Source organism: Mandrillus leucophaeus, unplaced genomic scaffold (assembly GCF_000951045.1).
Source record: "Mandrillus leucophaeus isolate KB7577 unplaced genomic scaffold, Mleu.le_1.0 Scaffold37, whole genome shotgun sequence".
In the NCBI taxonomy this organism is placed as follows: domain Eukaryota; kingdom Metazoa; phylum Chordata; class Mammalia; order Primates; family Cercopithecidae; genus Mandrillus; species Mandrillus leucophaeus.
In genome coordinates, this window is record NW_012103920.1 from 5645183 (window position 1) to 5671799 (window position 26617).

Below are 26617 nucleotides of genomic sequence, written 5' to 3' on the forward strand. Positions count from 1 at the left end.
TCTCAAAAAAAAAAAAAAAAGGTAAACTACTGGACACACACCTAACATCATCTTGTTTGTATATTTCAACAATATCAGCCCCACCTCCGAGCCCTCTGGCCATCACTTGCCGTGTCTTCTCCCATTCCAGTCCTCATTCACCCTTTGAACTTGATGCTTGCCAGTCATGAACTTCCTCGCCCTTGCTCTGTCAACAATGCTGGCCCAAAGCAAATGCCTCGTGCATTTTGCTGTGACTCTGTGTCCCTGCTTAGACAAGCATCATAATATGCCCTTAATTTGCTCAGGGCTCAGGAGCAGACTTGGGGCATTTATAATGACAACTTTTGGGGGCCGGGGGTCAGAGAGGGAAAAGACATATGGGAATAAAGCCAGGAATGGGGCACAGTCTGACAATAACAATGGTTTTGTTTAGGGTGGCACGATTATGGGCAATATTTTTGCCTTTTTTTCTATTTTCCTTTTCCTTTCTTTTCTTTTTCTTTTCTTTCTTTTTTTTTTGTTTTTTAGACAGAGTCTCACTATGCTGCTGAGGCTGAGGCTGGAGTGCGGTGGCACGATTTCAGCTCACTGCAACCACCGCCTCCCGGGTTCAAGCAATTCTTGTGCATCAGCCTCCCGAGTAGCTGGGACTATAGGCACCTGCCACTACGCCCAGCTAATTTTTGTATTTTTAGTAGAAACAGGGTTTCACCATGTTGCCCAGCCTGGTCTCAAACTGCTGACCTCAAGTGATCCGCCCGCTTCGGCCTCCCAAAATGCTGGGATTATAGGCGTGAGCCACATTGCCTGGCCCTTTTTTCCTATTTTCTAAATGTTGTATATTGTAGTTATATATTTATGTAACTTATTTTAATTGCAAGAAAAAAATATGCTGGGGAAAAGGCCAAAAGAAGCACATAAGCAAAGCACACAAACACACAGATATACGCAAACACACACATACTTATATGATCTCCGGAATAAGGAATGTGGCTTGAATTCCCAGCTCTACTACCTTGTGCAAATTACCTTAGTCTATGTTTGTAACACACACATATCTGTGTAATGAACATAACACCTGTCCTGCCTATCTCTGTGGGTTTACCATGGGGCTTGATCCCCATAAAGGCAAATAAATGCTGTGCAAATAGAAGGTGTAGAGTCAGATACAGCCTCTTTGAATTGACACCTCTTCACTTCCCAGCACAGCCTCGCATATGGTAGCTTGGGAGGTAAACACGCTCACGTGGAGTATGTCCTACTGCCAAACAATAAAAATGCAATGAAATTGAAAGCCAACTAGTTGATCATTTGCAGCCATTTGGGTGAGGCTGAAAGGGAGGTGATGAGGCTCAAGTACTGGCCTTAAAGTCACGGGAATCTGTGCTACTACTTAGTAGAGCTGTGTGTCTTGGAGAAAGCATCCGCTCTCCTCACCTCCATCTTTTTATCAACCCTGGAAAGGTTGGGTGAGCATCACGTGGTTTTCAGCTCCTGGTCATGGGAACAGAGCTTAATCACCATGTCCCCATCCTCACTCACTTGGTGTCTGTTGAGCAAACTCACTGAATGATAACACGTGTGAATGTGCTAGGGAAGCTATGAAAATGACGCACATTTTGGAAGGGAAGTGGAAGAAGCAAGCTAAAGTTGTATCAAGCACCCACTCTGCGGCATTTCCGTACACAGCATGCAGTTTACAGCTTACACACTGCCTGCAAGAGACTGTGAAACAGGCAGGAAGAGCAAGGGTTACAGATGCAGAAAGGTTTGAGATGCGGTGTCACCTGTCTAATCACAGAAGTTAGGAACTGATGAACCAGGGTGTTCAAGCCAATCTCTCCACTGCAAATCAGGACGCCTCCAATCAGGGAGATGGGGCAACCAGGTTGAAGAGCTCAGGACAAAGTCATCGCCGCTCAGGAGGGGGTTGAGGCCTTGGTGACAAGCACAGCTTCAGGAGAGAGTCAGTCTGAGAGTTGAGTTTTGGCTCCACCACTTTTTGTCTGTGTAACCTTCACCAGCTCACTTAATGTCTAAGCCTCAGTGCCCTCATCTGTAAAACGGGGGCAATAATAGTTCTTTCCCTATAGGATTGCCATGAGTCTAGATGAGCCAATGCACGTAAAGTGCTCAGCACAGTGCCTGGCTCTGGGCAGACATCACTCTTTAGCCATGATTGCTACTTTGTCATCTGTCCATGGCTCTGCAGGCAGCTGCTCACTTAGAGTTTATTAAATGACTAACTGGAGCGTGGCACTTTCCTGGCAGAACCTCCCAAAACAAGCCAACAGTTTAGTCATCAGCGACTAGATGGTTGGAGGGTTGGAGGAATGCAAACACCAGCATGTGTTTATCATTTGTGCTGTTCAGAGCTTCTGTTCCATAAAGCAGCTCCCACAATTGCCTTTGGAAATGAGTACAAGCATGAGGAAAGGGCACTGGTAAGCCTGTTTGCACCACAGCAGTGGCACATCAGGGAGGAAACCAGCTCTGGGAGGTTTGACGGAAAGGTGATGGAAAGGCAGGGCCCCACCCAGCCCACCCTAGGTGATCTGGTAACAGAGGCTGGCTTGTACTGGGTGCCAGGGCATGCCTTAAACCCTGTACACACAGCCTCATGATGTTTTCACAGCAACCCCTTAGAGGAGGCCCTGCTACCATCCTCATTTCACAGATAGCAAAAGCAAGGCTTAGGAAAGAAGTGAAGCAACCCTTCCAAGAAATCACAGCTATAACTGGAGGAGGGGGGACTTGAACTTAATCTGCACTTTGCCCTTTTAACCCTCTTGCAAAATGTTATCTCTTTAACCCTTTATAATTTGCAAGACATCTTCTGTTTCTGATCATATCTGACCTACAATTTGTTATGGATATAACTGTGTCCCTCCCCGCTTTCCCAAGTATTCCTATGTTGAAATCCTAACTCCCAGCAACACCACTGCAACCTTATTTAGAAATGGAGATTTTGGAGATGTCATTAGTTAAGATGAGATTATACTGAAGTAGGGTGGGCCCTAATCCAATACTAGTGTTTTTATAAAGTGGGGGAATTTTGGAGATAGATGCCCACAGAGGGAATGCCTTGTGAAGACGAAGGCAGAGATAGAGGTGATGTGTCTATAAGCCAAAGAACACCAAAGATGGCCACATCTAGGAGACAGGCATGAAACAGATTCCTTTGTGACCCTCAGAAGGAACAGACCCTGCAGACACTTTGGTCTTTACACTTCCAGCCTCCAGAATGGTGAGACAACACATTTCTGTTGTGTAAGCCACTTGGCTTGTGGTACTTTGTTACAACAGCCCTAGTAAACTCATACATAACTGTTTTGGGAAATAAAGTCAGCTGTTCCCATTTTATAGGGGAGGAAAAGAAGGAAGAGAAAAATGAAGTGCTACAGGACAAACCGCTAGGAGTGGAAGGGTTAAGAAACCCAGTATGGGCTGGGCGCAGTGGCTCACACCTGGAATCCCAGCACTTTGGGAGGCCGAGGCAGGTGGATCACCTAAGTTCAGGAGTTCAAGACCAGCCTGGCCAACATGGTGAAACCCCGTCTCTGCTAAAAATACAAAAATTAGCCAGGCGTGGTGGCTGGCATCACCTGTAACCCCAGCTACTCGGGAGGCTGAGGCAGGATCATTGCTTGAACCCGGGAGGCAGAGGTTGCAGTGAGCTGAGATTGCACCATTGCACTCCAGCCTGGGTGACAAGAGTGAAACTCTGTCTCAAAAAACAAACAAACAAACAAACAAACAAAAAAACCAGTTTGTTGGACCAAGTATTTGCCCCATCCAGTCAGAGCTGCTTCTGCACAATAATATGCCTCATGTCAGCAGAGTGGTTTACAGTGTATAAGAATTCACCACATATGGACTCAATTGATGACACAATAATCATAAAACCTTATGCAGTAACAAGGAACATGGTAGTATCCCCACTTCTAATGGAGGATACTGATGCTCAGACCGGAGTGTGTATTCCAGAGGTGGGAGCAGTGGTAATATCCACAGCATGTTTATCTGCCTGGATGTGACCTTTTATTCATGCATTATCGGATTTGAATGTATGTCCCAAGATTCATGAATGTTGGTCTCCAGCACAGTTATCTATTTAGTCTAGCAAATAAGGAATCTGTGATTAACATATCAGTACAGATATCTTGGAAAAATCTTGAAATTGGTCCTCTGTTGCCTTTCTGCAAATAAGACATATAAAGTAATTTCTCCATCAACCTCAGAGGCAAACAGAACCTTTCCAGCCTTTGGAAACAGCAGAATCCTGGTCTGTATCTTTTAAAATACAGCCAAGGGCAGTGTGAGTTGACTCTGTCCCTGGCTCACAGGGAAATCCAGTTTTGTGAAGTATTTTCATCTGAATGACAGGCGTGAAAGCAAGGACGAGCATGTCCTTTGTAACAGGAATGTATTCAGAGTTGAGATCCCAAACTCCTAACAAGGAGTGCTGAGCTGTAAATAAACCTAATCCTGCAACACGCTGGTCTCGTGGTATAGATGAAATTGTCTGCTTAGAACCTTGATGGGAGATGCTGCACCAGGCTGATGAAAATGCACGCCCTGAGGCCCCAGAAATCTTTTGCAGGGCGTATCCTGTGTTCTCCTCCCTTGGCACCTTGCCAAAGAGTCCCTGACCTCAAATATCTCAACTCTCTGGGGGAAATGCATTTGCAATGCCCTGTAATGATAACAGCTAACGCTGAGCACTTACTCTCTGTCAGTCATTAAACTAAGTATCTTTTGTACATTAGGTTATTTAATTCCTCCAAATAGAAACCGAAGGAAGGTAGCATTATTCTCTCCATTTTTCATAGGAAATTACCCAGGCGCATGTCAATGAGGGAGGCAAGCCCATGGGATCTAAAAGCAGTACCTCCTAACTCAGGGTTGGGATAATGGCAAGAGGGAGGAATCGTTTTGCAGAAGAGTCGACACCAGGGCTGAGTATTAAAAGGAATTTTGCAGGAGGACAAGAAAGAGGGAAGGGCATGCAGGCCAAGTTAACAACTGGAACAAAGGCAGGGAGGCGCAGAGACTCAGGTTTCTGAAAACCACAGTGGTCCAGTAAGACCAGAGTGATGGGTATATTCTGGCGGTTGGCGGGAGTGCCTCCTATCCTGTTGCCTCTCCCCTCCATTCAAGGTCAGTCTCCCAATCACTCTGTGTTCAGCCTGATGAACCTTTTTTCTGTTGAATGTGCCAACCTCCATCTCTCTCTCCAACTTCCAGGCCTTTCCCCAAGCAGTACGTCCTAATTCAAGGTTGGGATAATGGCAAGAGGGAAGAATAGTTTTGCAGAAGAGTTGACACCACGGCTGAGTCTGGTGTGGCACAGGCCTGGGTCTCACCCCTGTCCAGCTCTCTTCCTCCAGGCTTCATTTCCTGCTTATGTAATTGTCTGACTGTTCACTTCCACCATCTCGGCTGCCCCTGAGCATAGGCCCAGGCTTTCTCACTTGCAACTGTGTTTGCAAAGCCTGGCCCGGTGCTTGGCATGCAGCAGGCAGGCACTCTGTAAGCATTTGTTGAGTGGCATTAGTGGTATGTATTAGTGTCCAGTTGTTGCTACAATAAATTATCTCAAATTTAGGTAAAACTACAAAAATTTATTCTCTTACAGTTCCGTAAATCAGAAGCCTGACATTGTTTCTTTAGGGCTAACATCAAGGTGTCAGCAGGGCTGGCTTCTTAATTTTTGTGGCTTTTCTGGCTTCTACAGGCTCTTCCCATTCCCAGTATCACATCACCCTTCTTCCCCTGCTTCTGCCATCACATCTGCTCCTCTGACTCCAACCCTCCTGCCTCTCTCTTACATAAGCCCTTGTGATTGTATTGGGTTCATCTGCATGATCCAGGGTAATCTCCTTGTCTCAGAATCTTTCATTTAATCACACCTGCATGGTCCCTTTTGCCATATGAAGTAACATGTTCAAATATTCTACGGATTAGGATGTGGACATCTTTAGGGGGCCATCATTCAGCCTGTCACAGATGAATACGCTGAGGCAGAGCTGTGACTTAATTTCTTTGGTCTGTTGGGCAGCTCGGAGCAGGGCTGGGTACAAGGGCATGGCAGGGCCTGGGGGCGTGATGGTGCTGGAAAGTCTGAGCTGCAGAAAACACATGAGACTAAGGCCAGCTGGGGGAATGTGAGTGGAAATCGGAAATGTGTGTATGTGGGCAAGTAACTGGGGTGATTATGTTGAAAATCAAAAATCTACAATTCCACTTAAGGGAAAGAAGTCATTCAAGAAGGAAAAAATGAAGGGTAGGGACCTACAGCAAACACAGCAATTGCTTCTGGTGCCCCATTTTGCTCATCTGAAAACTGGGAGAATGGACCAGGTGGGATGGTTTTCCGAAGCCATGCAGCTAGGATATTAATAAGGATTGAGGCCAGGGATCCAGAGATTCTAAGGCTGTGCCTCTTCCCCATCTCCCAAGTTCCCCTGATTCCAGCATTAAATAGCCCTTCAATCTCTCCCATTCGCGTGTGCAATATGTATGTATACTAGCCTATCTATCTTAGTATATATATGATATCTCTATATTGGCTTTATATATAATTCATATGCCATACAATTCACCCACTTAAAGTGTATGATTCAATGTTTTTTTAAAGCATATTCAGAGTTGTGAAATTATCACTACATTAATTTTAGAACAATTTTATCTCTCCAAAAAGAAATGCCATGCCCATCAGCAGTTCCTCTCCATTCTCTCCAAGTCCCCCAGACCTAGGCAACCATGAGTCGGCTTTCTAAATAGCCCTCCAGTGACCTCTGTTCCTCCTGGCTGGGTTCCGGGTATTTGTCCTGTTCAGTGCCGGGTGGTAGGAGGCTTGTGCCAGCTGTTGGCCTGTCCTCCCTGCACCTTCCCTTCACGAACCTCTGCATTCAGACTTCCGCCCCCATCATTCTACTGACACTGCTTTCTGAAAGGTCAACAATGAGCTTGGGCCAAATCCAAAGGCTGTTTCTGTATGTACTTACTGGCTTGTCAGCAACAGCCGACACTAATGACCTGTCAGATGGCCGTGGTGGTTCCTTTACTGCTGCCTGTGTGTGGATGCCTCATCCTCTGCCCAAGGACGAAAGATTCACAGATAGGCAGCAATAAAGCGGGGTGCTAGGGTTCTGGTCTTTCCCACCATAGTGGAGAAGCTAATGTCCATAGCATGGACTCGAAAGCCAAACTGCCTAGGTCTCAATGGTTTTGCCATGCATTGGCCGTGTGACCTTGGGCAACTTATTCCTCTGTATGCCTTCATTCCCTCATTTGTATCACAATGCGAGTAACAATTCTCGCCACTGGGGGTAATCATGAGGATTTAATGAGTTAATAAATGCAAGGTACTTGGCACATAGAAACATGCTATGCTAAGCATTTCCTAGTAGAATTATTTTGCTCATTCCTTTTCTTTTTTTTGAGATGGAGTCACGCTTTGTCGCCCAGGCTGGAGTGCAGTGGCACCATCTCGACTCACTGCAAGCTCCGCCTCCTGGGTTCACGCCATTCTCCTGCCTCAGCCTCCGAGTAGCTGGGACTACAGGCACGTACCACCACGCCTGGCTAATTTTTTGTATTTTTAGTAGAGACGGGGTTTCACCGTGTTAGCCAGGATGGTCTCGATCTCCTGACCTCGTAATCCGCCCGTCTCGGCCTCCCAAAGTGCTGGGATTACAGGCGTGAGCCACCGTGCCCGGCTTTTTTTTTGCTCATTCTTTTGTTCAATGAGTTTATTCATTATCCCTTTCCAAAAACTTCTATGCATCAGAATTTCCTGGGGTTCCAATTTCCATCAAATTCAATGGTAAGCAGGGACTATGGGCAAGTATAATCTCTCTAGAGCCTCATTTTTGTGATTGGTAAGATGGGGATAATAATACCTGGATACTATTGTGATGTTGGGAAGTTTAGATCAGTTAATACATAAAGCACTTAGAAAAATGCCTAGTACTTAGCGCATCCTCTAGAAATGTTGGTACTGTAGCAGCAGTAGTAGTAATAGTAGTAGCAATCGTAGTAGTAATTATCCAGTCTGAATGTGGTTGAGGGTTTGACTTGTTTGTGGACAGCTCCACCTGCATGTCCTCCTATGACTTTAAACCAAACTCACATCTAAGTTCATCAACTTTTTCACACCAGTGTCTATCCCCGCTAACTAAAATTCCATTGCTGGCTTCCCTGTTCCTGACCTCCCAGGTTAAAAGACCCTTGGTCATTTCTGACTCTTGCGTCCCCTTTGTCCTTTATTTCTGATTTCCTTTCTGTCAATGGCTGAGAAGGGTTTATTCTCTCCCATCCCACACCCCCACTTGGGTTGGTGATTTACCTATATTCATGTCCCCCAAATTGCCACGGCCTCCCAGCCAGACCGGTTGCCACCAGTTCACCCTCCAAACCACTGTGTACATGACACAACACACACAGCCTGCTTTTGGGAGAGGCTTTTTTTGTTGTTGTTATTTAGTTTTTATTTCATAATCATAAACTTCACTCTGCAATCCAGCCAGGCATGGAAGGGAACAAGGAAAACATGGAACCCAAAGGGAACTGCAGCGAAAGTACAAAGACGATAGGATACTCCGAGCAAATGGGGTGGAGGGTGCTCTCCTGAGCTACAGAAGGAATGGTTTGGTGGTTAAGATAAAAAACAAGTCAAACTTACTGGACTTGTCCACAATCAGCAATGGTGACCTTCTTGCTGGCCTTGCCATTCCTGGACCCAAAGCACTCCATGGCCTCCACAATCGTCATGCCTTGCCAAAGACCACATGCTTGCCATCCAACCACTCAGTCTTGGCAGTGCACATGAAAAACTGGAAACCATTTGTGTTGGGTCCGGCATTTGCCATGGAAAAGATGCCAGGACCTATATTCTTTAGGATGAAGTTCTCGTCATCTAATTTCTCTCCATAGATGAGCTTGCTACCAGTGCCATTATGATGTGTGAAGTCACCACCCTGACACATAAACCCTGGAATAATTCTGTGAAAACAGGAACCGTTATAACCAAATCCTTTCTCTCCAGTGCTCAGAGTACGAAAGTTTTTTGCTGGCTTTGGAAACTTGTCTGCAAACAGCTCGAAGAAGACACGGCCCAAGGGCCCACCATCAACCGCACTGTCAACCCCAACATAGTGGGATTGACCGTGGCGCAGCAGCAGTGTCTGCAAAGCCAGGAGATGCTTTTAAATCCTCACCCCACACTGTGCTCAGTGCCTCAGAAGGAGCTTCTAAATTTTTAAAGAGGGTCCATGCCAGCTAGTTGAAATCTACCACAGTTAAGTTGGGCTTTCCACGGTTTCTCCTTGAGTCTTTGCCTCCTAGTTTGGGGTGGGGTATCTGTTTTGAATGCTTGGCCTCATTCATCCTCTCTGTCCCCTTCTCAATCTGGTGCTGGAGTTGAAGTTTCTTCAGAACTGACAGTCACATCGCCACACAGCCTTGACTTAGGCCATTTCACCCTCTCTGTCTTTGGTGTCCCACATTAATCTTTTTTTTTTTTTTTTTTGAGATGGACTCTCGCTCTGTCACACAGGCTGGAGTACAGTGGTATGATCTCCGCTCACTGCAACCTCCGCCTCCCAGGTTCAAGTAATTATCCTGCCTCAGCCTCCTGAGTAGCTGGGACTACAGGCACGTGCCACCATACCTGGCTAATTTTTCGTATTTTTAGTAAAGACAGGGTTTCACCATGTTAGCCAGGATGGTCTCGATCTCCTGACCTCGTGATCCACCTGCGTCAGCCTCCCAAAGTGCCCAAAGTGCTAGGATTGCAGGTGTGAGCCACTGTGCCAGGCTGAGGAATTGAATTTTTAATTTGACCTAATTTAAATTAGCTTAAATTTAAATAACCGTACGTGACCAGTGGTACCATACTGGAGAGTGTAGCCATAGACTTTTATATACATAATGTAAAATAGTAAAGACAATGTCTTTTTTTTTTTTTTTTTTTTAAGACAGGATCTTCCTCTGTCACCCAGGTTGGAGTGCAGTGGTACGATCTCAGCTCACTGCAACCTCCACCCCCCCAGACTCAAGTCATCCTCCCACTTCAGCCTCCTGAGTAGCTGGGACCATAGGTATGTGCCACCACGCCTGGATAATATTTTGTATTTTTAGTAGAGATGGGGTCTCACCATGCTGCTCAGGCTGATCTCGAACTCCTGGGCTCAAGCAATCTGCCCACCTTGGCCTCCCAAAGTGCTGGGATTACAGGTGTGAGCCACCATGCCTGGCCCAGATCCTGTCTTCAATAGAACATTAAAAAAATTGTTGAGATCTCTGCAGCCCTCTGTGTACTATGAAGTGGCAGATGGGGGAAGGCAATTTTAATCAGAGACCACAGCTGTATCTAAGTGCGAATCTTTACAGTGATCATACTTAGGGCCAGGGTGGGCCTCAGGGAACAGGGAAGATGAAATGGTGTCATGCCTCTTAGGCCCCATATTCTCCAACAGCAATCCCCCTACTCGGGATGTCGGCTCATACTCCTTTGCCTGGCAGCAAAGGGGTCCATGATTTGACTCCATTGACCAAACCAATCTTACTTCCTCTCTTCTGCAGCCAACAATCTCTGCTTTTCTCTGTACCCCACCCACTCCATACTCATTCCCACTTCTGTGATGTTGTTCACATAGTCCCTCCTGCTTGTAATATCTATTTTTGGTAACTCCAGTATCATCCAAATCATTCCTATCCTTCTCATCCCAAGGAAGCCCCACCTCATGTGTAAAATCCATCTCTCAACATTCTCTCTCGTTTTTTTTTTTTTTTTTGGAACGGAGTCTTGCTCTATTGCCAAGGCTGGAGTGCAGTGGCACGATCTTGGCACACTGCAACCTCCACCTCCCAGGTTCAAGCGATTCACCTGCCTCAGCTTCCCAAGTAGCTGGGACAACAGGCGTTGCCACCATGCCCGGCTAATTTTTTGTATTTTTATTAGAGATGGGGTTTCACCCTGTTGGCCAGGCTGGTCTCGAACTCCCAATCTCAAGAGAACCGCTTGCCTCAGCCTCCCAAAGTGCTGGGATTACAGGTGTAAGCCACTGAGCCTGGCTAACATTGACTCTTAACATTGTTCTCTCTTGTTTTCAAATCCAGTTGTAGTTGAAATTAATAATCTGCGATTGCATACTATGTTACTAATTGTTTTATAAATTTTATTTTTGTCTCAGACATTAAATTATAAACTCAAGGGCAGGAAACACATTGTCTATGACTTCTGTAGATTTTACATTCTAAAATAGGATTGTCATATAGCACATAGTAGGTGCTCAGCAGTGTTACTGCTGCTTGGTTGACAAATACAAGTATTAACATGTTGTCTATGACTGCTGTAGACCTGACATTGTAAAAGAGGATTAGCACACAGCACACAGTAGGCACTCAACACTGTTACTGCTGCTTGGTTGAAAAATGCAAGTAGTTTTGATTTCTTTTCCATCTCTAAATTGTTTGGTGAGATTAACTTTCTTCCAACTTAATGTACAGCTGCACATTTACTATCTGGAAGCAAACCCGAGGCTGAAGTAGATCCACTCTGCTTTGTGAATTAAATTTACAATAAAGTCAAAGACAGATGGCTAAGAGGAAACTTGAATCGTCTCTGATATTATTAAATCTTCTAGTTTGAGGCTCAGAGAGCCCAAGAAAATTTTCTTTGAATCCCTATGGGCTTTCTATTCCATAGATGAAGTTATAGAGCTGGCTTGAGAAGCAATTTTGTGCAATCATTTACCGAAGGGGAGGGGAAAAATCATTATAGTCCTTCAGAGGTTTGCAAGTAATAAGCATGTTATACTCTCCTCAGGCCCAGAAGAGCTGCGTGGGTTTGATAAATAGCCACGTTTGGTCCGACTGCAGCTCTAAACAGATGTCTGTAAATATTGCAGAAAGCCGGCAGAAAGTTAGTGGGTGTTCTTGATGACTGGCTGTGGGTGCTGTTGTTGGCAAACAGGCTACAGCTGTCTCTCTCCTTTCTGTGGAGGATTACTCTGCTACAGGAACCTAGAATTCCTTTGTCTTGCTGGTGACTATCTTTGCCATCACGGCTTCTTTTAAAAGCAGTGGTTCTCAAGTAGCAGTGGTTTTTCCCCTACCCTTGTCCCGTCCAGGAGACATCTGACAATGTCTGGGGACATTTTCTATTGCCACCACTGGCAGTACAGGAGTAGAGGCCAAGGTTGCTGCTCACCATTCTACAGTGCACAGGGCAGTCCCTCGCTACCCAGCAAAAAAATTATTCAGCCCAAAATCTCAGTCATGCCCAGGCTGAGAAACCCTGTCTTATATTTATTTATTTTCTTGAGAAAGCTTGTCTTAACATAATCTTTTAAAATTATAGCTTGTTCATTCATCCATCCATTCATTCATTAATTCACTCATTCAACAAATATTTATTGTTAAAATATAGAAAATATCCAACTACGAGACCATCCTGGCGAACACAGTGAAACCCTGTCTCTACTAAAAAAATACAAAAAACTAGCTGGGCGAGGTGGTGGGCGCCTGTAGTCCCAGCTACTTGGGAGGCTGAGGCAGGAGAATGGCGTAAACAGGCGGAGCTTGCAGTGAGCTGAGATCCAGCCACAGCACTCCAGCCTGGGCGACAGAGCGAGACTCCGTCTCGACAAAAAAAAAAAAAAAAAGAAAATATCCAACTAGTCCTCTTTCTCTGTGTTGGTGGATTGTTTCATTCACATAGTAAGTTATGTATTGAGCATCTATTCCATGCCAGGCACTGGGGTCTGGAACAATATAGTCTAGGTCTTCCCTCATGTAGGGTTTAAATTCTAGTGGAAGGGAGGCAAGAGTCCAAACAAGTTGACAAATAAAAGAAGAGGATCATTTCAACTGGCAGTAAATACAATGGAGAGTATAAATGGGGTAAAGGGAGAGAGAATGGCCTGGGTTGCAGTGGCTGTGCAGGGTGCTACTTTCAAGAGTGGGGCTGGGGAAGGCTTCTCTGTACAGGTCATACTGAGGCTGAGACCTGAAGGAAGCAGACTGTCAAAAATTGAGAAGAGGAGTGTTCAAAACAGAAGGAGCAACACGTTCAAAGGCTCAAGACAGGGAAGGCCTGGGTAGGCTCAAGGACCAGAAACATGCATGGTGCTGAAGCTTGGGTGGAGGAGGTGAGGTTGAAAGAGGAGGTGAGGGTAATGGATGGGCAGGAGTCAGACAGTGCAGGGCCTTACAGACCTCAACAAGGAATTTAGACTGCACTTCAGGTATAGCAGGAAGCCGTGGGAGGATTTTAAGCTAGGTTAGACAAGATCTGGTTTAGGTATTTCTTGAGTTCACCCAGCTTAGATGACAGAGCTAAGAATAAAGATGGAAGAAGTATGTTCAAGGTACAGTCCCAGACTTGCTTGCATATAATCCATGACTCAGTCAAGCAAGCTGCCAGCCTTAGCTTTCTCATCTCTCGTTACTGCTGGTCCTGAGTACCTTTGCTGTGCATCCTTAGTGGACTCAGTCTTTGAACCAGTGCTGACAACCCCAGCATGCATAGAGCTCCATTTCCCCCAGCACTGAAGGTTGGAGATGAGTCTTGCTGCCTCATGTGCACCATCTGTGCCTGGTCAGACCCTCCTTAATGCTAGCTGAGCTTTCCCATTGGGAGGCTTCCTGGTCTGTAGTGAGCAGCTTTTCCTATTCCTTAGCTGGATTGAGATCTTCCTTGAATATCAGACTTCTGTAGTTGCCTAGTTGCCCAGGATCCTGCCTGGCAATTTCAGCTTCTGTCCTGATGGATAACACCCTTGGGACCAGGAGGTGGCACCTCCTGACTCTGAACCTATAGCAGCCCCCATGCTGCTTAGAGTAAAACCCAAATTTCCATCCAGCCCTTGCTAACCTACTCAGAGTCTCCTTGTACCATTCCCTCCTTGGCTTACAATAATCCACCTTTGGGATTTACCAAAATCTTTTGTTCCTCACCCCTTTGTTTTTGGGGGTCTCCTTGTGTAGAATTCTCTCCCTTTAGTTTCTTGCCTCCTTCATGTTCCAGCTCACATGATACCTACTCAGATAAACCTTCCCTCTTTAAAGTTTCTCTACAGCATGCATTCTCAATAAGCATGGTGTCACCCTAGTGGGGTGAACATTGGCTCTTGGAAGATAAAAAAAAATTACTCTTTTAATATACAAAATACAGACATACATACAGGACATAAACACACACATACTTGCACATACACACACATATGGTAGTAAAACTTCATGAGTTTATTGATTAGGCAAAATAATATCTAAAAAGTCTCTTTAGAGGAGCAACAATGAAAAATAAGTTAAGCAACATTGCTCTGTAGAAACTAAGTCTCCCCTTTCCTGTCACCAACATATATCCTAATTTATCTCCTTCTAAGAACTTATTATGACAGGCAACTACCTTGCTTATTGTATTTCAGTATTTCCTATCTCCTCCTACTCCTCTGAATGCAAACTCCCTGAAGTCTTGGGATCTTGGCCATTTGTTCATCATTGTATCTCCAGCATTTGCTCAGTACTGGGCACACAGTAGTTGTTCAATAAATATTTGGTGGTTCAATTACCATTGTAACCAAGGGGTGATTTCAAATGCTAGAACAAGAACCCACTGGGCCAAGTGGACTCCTGTTGGATTTCAATTCTCACTTAAATGCTGCCAGATTTGTTGGGTCCTTTTGGACCCTGAGTTCAAGTATAAGTCACCTTCTCTGGCCCATGGACAAGTTAATCTCTTATCTTTTTTCTTGATGATTCCCAGTTTTCTCTCCTTCCTAACCACTGAGAACCCAGTAACCAGGTAGCCCAGCCCTTTCCCTATTCCACTGAGATATGATAGTGAATACCATACGGGTGTCTGACTCATTGAATTAAAAACATTTAAAGAAAATTATAGCAATAGGCTAGCTGTATTGGCAATTACACAGCAGAAGGCATGCACAATTATCTGATTTGATTTAGCACTAAATTGAATCACAGAGAGCATCTGCAATAGAAAAAAGACTGGAAGGAAGCAAACCAAAATGTTAACAATGTTATCCTTCTCTGGAATGTGGACTTGCAGTTTATTTTCTCCTTAAGTTTCTGGTTAATTGAGGAATTTCTGTAATGTGCATTTATTTTATCTTAAAAAACAAACAAGGTTTTTGGTGGCTAAAGGTTTTAAGTCCATCCATGACACTGCAGTATTAAAGCGAGATATAGGCACATTCCTGGTCCATTGATCTAGGACCAGTTGTATTTGAATATACAGTGACCCCCAAAGAGCCTTTCTAGTGGTATTTCTGTGCTTAGAGAAGCCACTGGATTTGGGCCAATGTAATCATTTAGGCAAACAGACACAGCCTTCTTGCCAGAAGCACACCCATTAGAACTTTCGTACTTGTTATTTTTTTTAAAGATATTTGTGACTTGCAAAAGTACAACAAAGTAATTATACCATAAGGCCCTTCCCTCAGACAAAATGCAAAACAATAAAAAAAAAAATTCCCACATATTTTAAAATATTTTTCAGGGGCTTCATGGCTCCCTGAAGCCAAGGTTACAAAATCCTGACTTAGGCTTCTTAGTGAAATGCCTCTTAAAATCCAGGCCACATCTCTTCACTTCTTCTACTAGCTGCCATTAACTGATTTACCAACTGCCCAAACCTTCCCCTTACTTGAAGGATTTTCTAGACCCTACCTCCTCCTAGCAAGGGTCATATGAACCAATACAAGCAGTTCATGTTTCAGTATCCTTCAAGGCTCCATTAGGGGTTCTGAATGTCCTTGTGATCAAGGAATGCTTTCAAATACTATAACTTTTGGAAGATCAACTAACAAAAAGACTCCATCCAACATTAGACCCAACAATTCAGTAGTAATTCCAAAGTCCATGGTGATAGCTAATACCTCATCGGGGCTCAAGGCATCCAGCTGAGCACACAAATCTTTTCAACTCAGAGCCACTATCTGCTCTGACATTGATCTCTTATGTACTCAAAAGGTGACAATAATATATGATGCCTCAACAATGTACACACGCTGTTGTAACCACACCAAATTATAGACATCCATAAAAATTTGGTGGCCTTACCTGGGAAAGGTTCATAGTACAAATGGTGTGATGAGGCACGTGGTTTGCAAATCACCAAAGAACTTAAAGTATTTCCTATATCCAAAGTACTATTCTATGGTACAGGTGACTTTTAGGACCCTCATTTAAAACAAACTCATCTGGGAAAAAAATCATTTAGTAGAAGATTGTATTTGGCTGCCCAAACCTTCCTGAGTTAAAGAGTTTATTTTCAGAGGAAAAGCACCATTCTTACCTCCTCCAGAGCCCACAAGGAGTCCACCACAGGCTTGATCTTCTTCTGGTTGTAGAGTCCTATGAGTTTTTCCACCACTCCCCGAATAAGGCCCGCCCGGCCTTGTTTGAAGAGCAGATTTAAAAGGGAAAACCCCGCGATGACTTTGTTCTCCTCGTACAGCTTGATGGGGTTCACCTTCTCCACCTGCCACCACTGCAAAGAGAGGTGGTATCGGGTTATAGGAACTCAATACCAGGATTAAGGCTACATTTGCAGCATTGCTGATGTCATCAGCGACTACAGGAGGAGCATGGGGCTGTAGCTTAGCAGACTCCGCTGGCCAAGGGGTTGCTGTTGGTGGTGAATTTTATTTTTTATTTTTATTTTTTGAGATGGAGTCTCGCTCTGTCACCCAGGCTGGAGTGCAGTGGCATGATCTCAGTTCTCTGCAACCTCTGCCTCCCAGGTTCAAGCAATTCTCTGCCTCAGCCTCCTGAGTAGCTGGGATTACAGGCACCCGCCATCATGCCCAGCTAATTTTTGTATTTTTGGCAGAGACGGGGTTTCACCATCTTGGCCAGGCTGGTCTTGAACTCCTGACCTCGTGATCCACCTACCTTGGACAGTGGTGTATTTTTTTAAAGCATCTATTTTTCTAGGCACTGTTGCAAGTACATGGGAAGCCATAGATAGTGATGCTTATGAGACGCTCAGGTCTAAGTGGGAGAGAGAGATCAAAACTAACTACAAGGCCACATGTAGTTGAAACATTAAGTACATGGTCAGGATCATCAGCTTTGGAGTTGAACTGTTGCTCTACAATGTTCTGTTATTAAGTGTAAAGCACTCGGCTCAGTGAATGGTGGTGGTGATGATGGGGTTGTTAAAGGAAGTAGGATGGCAGAAAAGTTTACACAGTGTGGTGGGGGACATGACTGAGGTGGCCTCTGACTGCAGGAGCAGCTTTCCTGGGGGAGTGGTTATGACAAGGCTAAATCTGGGGAGGTGGGTAGGGATCCATTGGATAAAGAAGAGGGAGGAGGGGTGATTTAGGAAGAAGGGACAGCATGAAGAAATGATGAGGTCAAACTGTTGGGACTGAATCAGTGGTTCTGAACTGGGGTAGTTTTGTCCCCAACCTTGGGTAGAAGCCAGGGATGCAACTAAACATCCCACAATGCTCAGGACAAAGAATATTCACAGCAAAGAATAATCCACAACAAAGAATTACCCAGCCCCAAATATCCATAGCACTAAAGCCGAGATGCCCTGGACTAAAATTCTGGGTGAAATACCTACAAACTATTCAGTGTGGCCATCTCTTTTCCAGTCTCTCATCGCCTCCCTTCAAGTATCAAAATAAGTAAATAATCCACTAGAAACCTAGAGAAATGGGGATCCAACTGCTTTGTTGTGATTTAATTGCTTTTCCTTTGGTGCTGGTTACAGGTTAGAAATCCAAATGTCCAGTTTCTGGGGGATTCTAGGAGATAAGATGTTCAATATCATTTCAATACACGATGCAAAGAGGAATGTGATGGGCATTTAGAAACATTGATAGTATTTATGTTATCATTGAGTTCATTTATATCCTCTTTCCAAAAAGAATTAAGGAGACTGACTAAAGTGAAAATTTTTATATTTTTAAATTGGGAAGCTTATGTCATTAGGAGAATAAGCATGGAAAAGATAGGGTGAAAACAATGATGAGGTTCATGTAAAAAATTATTTACAAAAGCACATTTGGAGAGGGCTGGGGGACCAAGAAGAGCCACACATTTGACCTTAGGTTTCTTAGGTTCCAATTTTGATGGTCTTACCTGGCAAGGGTTCGTGGCACAGATAGTGTGGTGAGGCACATGGTTTGCAAACCACCAAATAACTTAAAGTATTCCTTACATCCAAAATACTATTCCACGGGACAGTGATTTCTAGGACCCTCGTTGAAAACAAACCAACTTGGGAAATACAGCAAATATAGAGAAATAATAACTTGCCTCACAGTGTATCTGCAATGCCTCAGTGAATGTTTGTGGAATGAATGCTTGCTGCAAATGTACACTTGCTGCACAGTTGTGGTTAAGAAGGTTATAGAGCTGAATGCCTAGTTTTGAATCTCAGCTTTGTCACTCATGAGCTGTGTGACTTTAGGCAAATCTCTTAAATTCTCTGTACTCAGTTTCCTCACTGATCCCCACGGGGTGGTTATGAGGAGTAAATGTGTTAATGCATATGAAGTGCTTAGCATCGTGTCTGCCACATACGAGGTGCTCTATAAACATACGCCATTTTTCTTATCTTAATTTGAACAAGATGTTTTTGGTTTAGTGAATAAGAGCTCCAAATATGGAGTCAGATTGCTCTGTAAATGTTAACTTCCTCTATGAGTATCATCATCGTTATGGTGTGAAAGAAAATGGCATGTTTGGCAAATAGTGAGGCATAAACTCTGCAGCAATTTTAAGATGCAACATCATTAAGATAGCTGAGTGGGAAATTCCTGTATAATTCCCGTCGACCTTTAATTTCTAAGCCTCTCTTGAATACATGTAAATTTTTTTTTCTAGAACTTTTCAGAGCAAAGTTCCACCTCTTGGTAGGCCCTCTCTTCAGTTTTCTTCCAAATGACCCTTAGTGTTTGAGCAGGCCTCTGAAAGAAAACATCATCATTCTTGACCTCCAGGTACAATGCGTTCTGGTAATAGGAACCCCTGCTTTGGGCAGAGGAATCTCCATCTCCATCCTGGCTGTGCATTTATGAATGCCTTCGTTGAGCATGGGCACACTGCAATTATTTCATTAACAGTGTGTGTTGGGATTGTACATTTAGGGGAGAAAGGGAAAACACTTCTTACAATTGTATGTAATTTGGGACCAGTGTGGTTACCCACAGCAGTCTGTCAACATCATGTTAATTACAGTCACAGCAACACAGCAGCTGTGCATGGCACAAAGCCTGTCTTCAGGGGACACACTCCAGACAGCATCCTTCATTATACTCCATTCTTACTCCTCCTGTAGGTTCTGTAGTCAGGATGATCCTTGACCTATATTTTAAAGCCCAATCGCATAGAGAGGACCTTTGATTCGAATCTCACAAGTGCAGGGAGTTATTATCCATTCCAGAATGTTTGGAGCTGAAGTTTCTGGCAGCCAATGTTGGCACTTTGAGAGCATATGAATACCCCATAGTGCCACACTTAGAATGAATTCCAAACTCCTTACCATACTTTTCCCTGACCACTTTGTTTTAATTGCCTCCATCCACCCTGCTATTTTCTATTTTAGCACTCAATTTTTATCCCCTTCAGAGATTTAGTAGCCATTTATAATCATGTTATTAACACATCTTGCTTATTTTGGGTTCGTCTCCCTCATTAGTATATAAGAACCAAAAAGACCCAAAGTGCTCCTATCTTCTTTACTGTGATAGCCTGGTGCTTGGCACAATACCAAAAACAGCAGGTGCTCAGAAAATGCTTGTCAAGTGAGTGGATCAATCAATGCTGCACTAGCACATAGAAGTCCAAAAGTAGAGGGGGCTAAAACAAACCCTTGTGAAAAGTAGCAATCCCCTGTTGGGAAGGGGTAAAAATGAAAGTTCCTGCCATTTGACCCAGCAGTCCCACTACTGGGTATATATCCAAAAGAAAGTAAATCGTTCTATCAAAAGGACACATGCACCTGTATATTCATTGCCATTCTATTCACAATAGCAAACACATGGAATCAACCTAGGTGCCCATCAATGGTGGACTGAATAAAGAAAACGTGAGACATATACACCATGGAATACTATGCAGCCATAAAAAAGAATGGAATCATGTCTTTGCAGCAACATGGATGCAGCTGGAGCCCATTTTCCTAATGAAATTAATGTAGAAACATAAAACCAAATACTGCATGTTCTCTCTTATAAGTGGGAGCTAAACATTGGGTACTCACGGACATAAATATGGGAACAATTAACACTGTGGACTACTAAAGGGGACTGGGATGGGGACAGGGGTTGAAAAACTAACTATTGGGTACTATGCTCACTATCTGAATGAGAGGATCATATGTACCTCAAACTTCAGCATCATACAATATACCCAGGCAAAAAACCTGCACGTGTACCTCCTGAATCTAAAAAGTTGAAATTATTTTAAAAAAATACCTTGGAACGTGCAAAGAAAAAAATAAGGAATATTGGCTGGTGCTGGGGTACTGGTGGTTCATTTCAAAGAAGAGAAGGAATTTGGACTGGGAAAGGAGTGCTGAAATGATATTTTAATTTAATTTAATTTAATTTAATTTAACTTCATTTTTAGATGGAGTCTCGCTCTGTCACCCAGGCTGGAGTGCAGTGGCACGATCTCAGCTCATGGCAAGCTCTGCCTCCCAGGTTCACGCCATTCTCCTGCCTCAGCCTCCCAAGTAGCTGGGGCTACAGGTGTCCGCCACCATGCCCGGCTAATTTTTTTTTGTATTTTTAGTAGAGACGGGGTTTCACCGTGTTAGCCAGGATGGTCTTGATCTCCTGACCTCGTGATCCGCCCGCCTCAGGCTTCCAAAGTGCTGGGATTACAGGCGTGAGCCACTGCGCCTGGCCGAAATGTTATTTTAAAAATTCAGTTTGGCCGGGTGCAATGGATCACGCCTATAATCCCAACACTTTGGGAGGATGAGGCAAGCCGATTTCTTGAACCCAGGAATTCGAAACCAGCCTGGGTAACAGGGTGAAACCTTGTCTCCACCAAAATAATAAATAAATTAGCCGGGTGTAGTGGCAGGCACCTGTAATCCCAGCTACTTGGGAAGCTGAAACAGGAGGGTTGCTAGAGTTCAGGAGGCGGAGGTTGCAGTGAGCCAAGATCACGCCACTACACTCCAACCTGGGTACAGAGAGCTAGACTCTGTTTCAAAAAGGTTCAAGCCCACATTAGTATAATTCTAGCAAGTATAGCTCCATATAGGAAGATAGATCGGAGTCAATTCATAGTGAGGTGAATGCCCAGGGATATTGCTTCGCAATGGCTGACAAACTAACCACCATATTTAAAGCATGATCACCCAAGAGAGTGGTTCATGAGCTTGCCCAAGTGTACAAGTCACCCCAGAATCTTGTTAAGGCCATAGGGTCCTCGTTTCTATCTCCAGTTCAAGAGGATGGGGACACAGATCTCCAGTACCCCAGAGACCTAGTCAGAAAGTGGCAAAGTGAAAGGCTGGCCTCTCTATGGAGCAAAGAAAATGAGCTAATGCTAAGTTCATTTTTGACCAATGATTAAAGACACCAACACTTAAGCAATTTTGACTGAAAGTTGAAGCTTTCTTGAGTTTCACTGACACTCCCACGTTTCTGTTTCATTTAGACAAAAGTAGTCTAAATTCTGGTCCTGTCCATTTGCAGGGAGCAGGGCAGGAGTGCAGGCTTTATTGGAAATGAATGATGAACATGAAAGACAAGATTAAGTCAATGCCTTATGATAGAACAGCTCACAGCTGGGTGTGGTGGCTCCTGTCTGTAATCCCAGCACTTTGGGAGGCCGAGGTAGGCGGATCACGAGAACACATTGAGACCATCCTGGTCAACATGGTGAAACCCCATCTCTACTAAAAATACAAAAATTAGCTGGGCGTGGTGGTGCATGCCTGTAATCTCAGCTACTAGGGAGGCTGAGGCAGGAGAATTGCTTGAACCAGTCGGAGGTTGCAGTGAGCCGAGATCATGCCATTGTACTCCAGTCTGGCAACAGAATGGGACTCCGTCTCAAAAAAAAAAAAAAAACCAAAAAGCTCACAACATGTGAATCAACATGCCACAACAGTACATCAGATGTGCCTGGATACTTACTGATTTTGCAAAGCTGAAGAAGCTCTTGGTCTCTCCAGTTACCATGTTGGATGAGCCTGAAAATGAAAGATTCCCTCATTAAGCAATTGCTAATGAAAATTGACATCTCTTGTTATGCATGAAAAAAATGGCCATTGTTTGGTCCAGAACCGGCAAAATCTTGAAAACAAATTTAATTAAGCCTTGGCAAAGTGAGGGGAATGAGAATGAGGCATCAAGTTGACTATTTTAGCTAAGTGTCCCTAATCAAAGAGAAAGTGACATTTCTCATGGTGACCGTTTCATTACTTTGAAAAATTGGGCATGTAGCAAAAATATGATGTAGGCCAACATTTGAATAAAATATGAGTTGCCGAAATGTCTCTTTAGGTCTGTTCTTTGAGACTGAGAAGGGAGCTCCTTAGTGAACCTGATTTCAGAATCAAAATCAGATTCTGAATTTGATTCCCTAGCAAATGAGGAGCTTGGGGCTCTGACCTGGGCTGGGTACCTAACTGGTGGGAGATGTGGAGCAGAGTTAGACTATAGATGGATTGGAAAAAATGGGTATAGAAGCTTGTAGATGAGAATGAAAAGAGGCCCAGGGACCAAGAAAATGGTGTGACCCACGTGTCAGCTCCAAAGAGGTCTGAGACAAGTGGTATGAGAAACAGTTTTGCCAATTGGACAAGCAATATTCAGAGGGCAGATGGGAGGTGGAGTTGGGAAAGATTCCCTAAGATTCTCATATGGAGAGAAAAGATCCTTTACAGGGTTTGGGGGCAGGGGAGAATGAGAGAGCTCTTAACAGTATGGGGAACATTCAAGTACCATACAGGTGCTTTTTCAACGACTTTCCTGCCTTGTCTCCAAAGATTTGGGAGTAAGTTCTTCTCAGAGAGGAGTTATTTAATAACATAATCATGTGTATTTTAAACCATTTAGCCTGGGTAAACTAGTAGCCAGTTACTAGGTTGGTGCATAAGTAATTATGGTTTTTGTCATAACTTTTAATGCCAAAGACCGCAATTATCCTTGCACCAACCTAATAGCTTCCGTTTTTGTGGGGTGAGTACCACAGGGCATCACAGTACTAGACTTCGATCAATTAGTGACCAAGTGATCAATGTAATGAATTCGATAATTGTGAACTACTCAAATTGAATAATCAAGTTGAATTTCACCAAAATGACATCATGAAACTGGGGCAAAAATAGAATTATTGATAAGTGATAAGTAAGGATGACTACATCATCCATCTGCATTTGACTTACGTGTTAGTCATATCTGATATCCTTGCAATGTGCAGTGACTGTCATTGATAATAATAAGCTACACATCCACTTCAAAGGAAATACATGGCCATGATTGAAATTACTGGAACACTCCAGCAATGGGATGTTTACCTGCCTCTGGTGAGCTCGGCCTTCTTTCTGTTACAATGATCTGACGATGACAAAAAGATGCTTGCATATTTATACCCCTCAAATATTTATTTTATAAGCGCTACAGGTAATAGCAGGGAATTAGTGTTTTTTTTCTGAGTTACCCAGAATTAAGACTCTTCTATTGTACCAACAGGGGACGAAGGTACCAAGAATCTCAAACGCTGGATAAATCCAATATTGTTTAGTGTCAGAATATGCCATTTAGCTTCAAATACTCCTACTTTAGTTTGTGGAGACTAATGTTTAAATTAGTTTGCATGCCTATGACAGAAGAGAAGAAAAAGAAGAGAGAAAGGAGGCCTTGGAGCCTCATTTTGCTGGAGAAAATCTTCTCCCGGTTGTTTTTCATACATCTCTTCCACTCCTAAGAGCATAGAAGTGAATGTAGAAAGAGATGGAAACGGACATGAGCTCCATCTATCCAGAGCTTCTGTCTTGAGTGGGATGCTCAGGAGTAGTTTAGGGGAAGAAGAGTGTGTACTTCGCAACTTCTCGAATAGTGAAGATCCTCCCTTAAAACCCGCATGTCCTAGCCACTCTTCCTCATCCTACTGTGGGTCCTTCATGCCTTCTTTATTTCTGAACTTCCTTTGAAGACCTTCCTATTTTCCACCTGTGCTACCTTCTACAAGTGATGCCCCGTAATGGTTCTACTCATATCAGTGAACACATTGGCTTGGTCTTGCTTTATCCCATTTGAAATAATAGGACCTAGGACAGTAGGCACATGTTATTTTACAACTGAAAAGAATTCACAGCAATAGAAACATTATAGGAGACGTTAAAAAAATGAAACACCCCCATCCCACTATCCCAACGTATCTGCACAATTTACTTTTCAGAGCCTTTGCAGGCGCACATGCAGAGTTACATATTGCCGACCATGTCCCTGATGCTGTTTTGCACTCACCGTATAAAATGTAGGTTCCCAAGGGTTTGAGAAGACTGAGACCTTTTCCAGTGTTGTCCCCACAGAGGCAATCCAAAACGATGTCCACTCCTTCAGCAGAGATTCTAAACGGTGAGAAGGCAAAGCAAAATTCTGTGACCTGTCAGGAGCCAGACCGCCAATCCCTTTCTTTCCTGTGTCATACTGTTTGACTCCCAGATTAAGGAACCCTGAGAGTTCCAGGAGTAGCAACAAATAGGGCAGGAGCCCAAGAGGTGGATTTATCTTCCCGGATCCAATGATAAAAATGTCACAAAACTGGAGGCAGCTAACGATCCGGCTGGTAGCTGGCGCTGGGAACCAGCCTGGGCTGGAGGAATGAACTTGGGGTCAGTGGGTCTGAGTTTGTATTTAGCTCCTTTACTCAAATTCTCTAGCTTTGGCTTTCTCCTTTGTAATGTGGAGCTGGTATGTTTCTTTGTGGTAAGAATGAAATGAGGTGACAAGGAGGCTCAGGCTTGCCACAGAACAGTCATTGGGTACCTCCAGTTAGCAACTGCTATGTGCAGAGCAAGGATTAGTTGCTAGCTCTGTTCAAGGTGCTGGAGGTAGAGTGAACCAAACCAGTATGCTCCCTGTCTTCGTGGGACTGCTTCTCCAGCAGAGACTGGCCTTCCTACTTCCTAACTTCCCTTTACAGTGAAAAAATAAAGCATGTTAATCTAACTTGCAAGCTTCTTCTCTTCCTCCAATGTCCAGGTCTAACCTAAAACTAATGCTAAGAGGAAGAGGGTTAAATAGAGATGAACTTCCTCCAGCAACAGGAGGCTGTGGAGTAGAAAGAAGCCACATTTGTACTGCATTAGACAAAGCATTTGTTGATCTCTTCTTCTATTTATTTATACATTCATTGATTCACTCACTCACTCAATAATGCATGTAAGCAACTTTTACTGGGCTCCCACAGTTAGAAGATATACAGGAGGGGCCTACAGAACACGAAGGCTCTGGAGATTGTGGGGAAGATATTCATGCCCACAGAGATCCTATTCTTGCAGATCCCTGCTCTGTTCGGACAAGAATGGCATTCCTTGTGTTTGCAAGTTTGCAGGATTAACTTATCTTGGCAAATATCTCAATTTTTCTACCCCCAAGTTCACCCTAGCAAAATTTAGGCGTTGCAGCGTGTGTCAACAGGTGGGTCTTGTGTCCACAGTGTCACTAACTAGGAAATTGCACGCACATCTCCTGGGTGCGGAGACTAAGTCAGCTTCCCCATGCAGCTGAGTCTTTATGTGACTGTGCCCTTCAAAAGCCCTCATGTCATGTCCACAATCCAGCCCACTACCAAGGTGCATCCAAAATGATCAGCTTAGCTTCCTGCCTAATAGAGCTCTTATCTGCACAGGGGTGTCCTCTTAAGTCTCACCTGAAAGTTCAAAACAAAGGAATTAGGACAGTGGATCTCAAACCGAAGTGTGCACTGTAATAACCCGCAGGTTTATTAAAACAAAGATTGCAATCCTCCCCTTCTTCTCTGATTCTGTAGGCCTGTGATGGGGGTTTGCATTTCTAATATTTGTTTCCAGGTGCTGCGGCTGCTGCTAATTCCAGCTCCACACTCTGAGAATTACCCATCTAAGCCAGTTACGAAGGAGCCAAACTGGCACTTCTTGTTTTGTTTGTTAGTTTGTTTGTTTTACAAATTAACTAATTTGTTCTGTAAATATCCAGCAGTGGGCACCGCACTAGGCACGGGAGGATGTAGTGTATTGCTTTCTCCTCTTTTTGGAGCGTATAAAAGGCACATATTCAACAATAGTTACGCAAATAAATGTTAAGTTGAAATGTGGTCTCATGCCACTAAGGGCATGAATTGTGTAAATTGAGAATTTTCCCAATCAGGGCTATTAGAGAGGCATCCCTGGGGAAGGGAAGGAGTTAAGTCGTAAAGAGTGAAGGGAATAGTGTCCTAGGTAGAGGGAACAGCACGTGCAAAGGCCCTGTGGTCGAGGAAGACTGGGAAGTCGCCAGTGTGGTTGGAGTATGAAAACAAAGGGGTGCTTGCTTTGAGGTTGGGCTTGAGAGGCAGGCCCGAGTTGAACCACACGGACTCTTGGTTGCTGGGCTTCAGGTTGGTGGTCAGGTCTTCACCTTGCATTATGGGCTGG

The 26617-nt window shown here is 44.0% G+C and overlaps 1 protein-coding gene across 2 annotated transcripts in view; it reads right to left on the reverse strand.

Annotated features, from left to right (window-relative positions):
• Positions 1 to 26617, reverse strand: part of VAT1L (vesicle amine transport 1-like) — a 224022-nt gene that overhangs the window by 113143 nt on the left and 84262 nt on the right. For both annotated transcript variants that reach the window (XM_011990093.1, XM_011990091.1), the window contains exons 5-7: positions 24468 to 24571; positions 22131 to 22186; positions 16310 to 16504 (exon numbers count right to left, since the gene is read on the reverse strand). In XM_011990093.1, coding sequence (XP_011845483.1) covers positions 16310 to 16504; positions 22131 to 22186; positions 24468 to 24571 — 355 coding nt within the window. The remainder of the gene's footprint in view (positions 1 to 16309; positions 16505 to 22130; positions 22187 to 24467; positions 24572 to 26617) is intronic.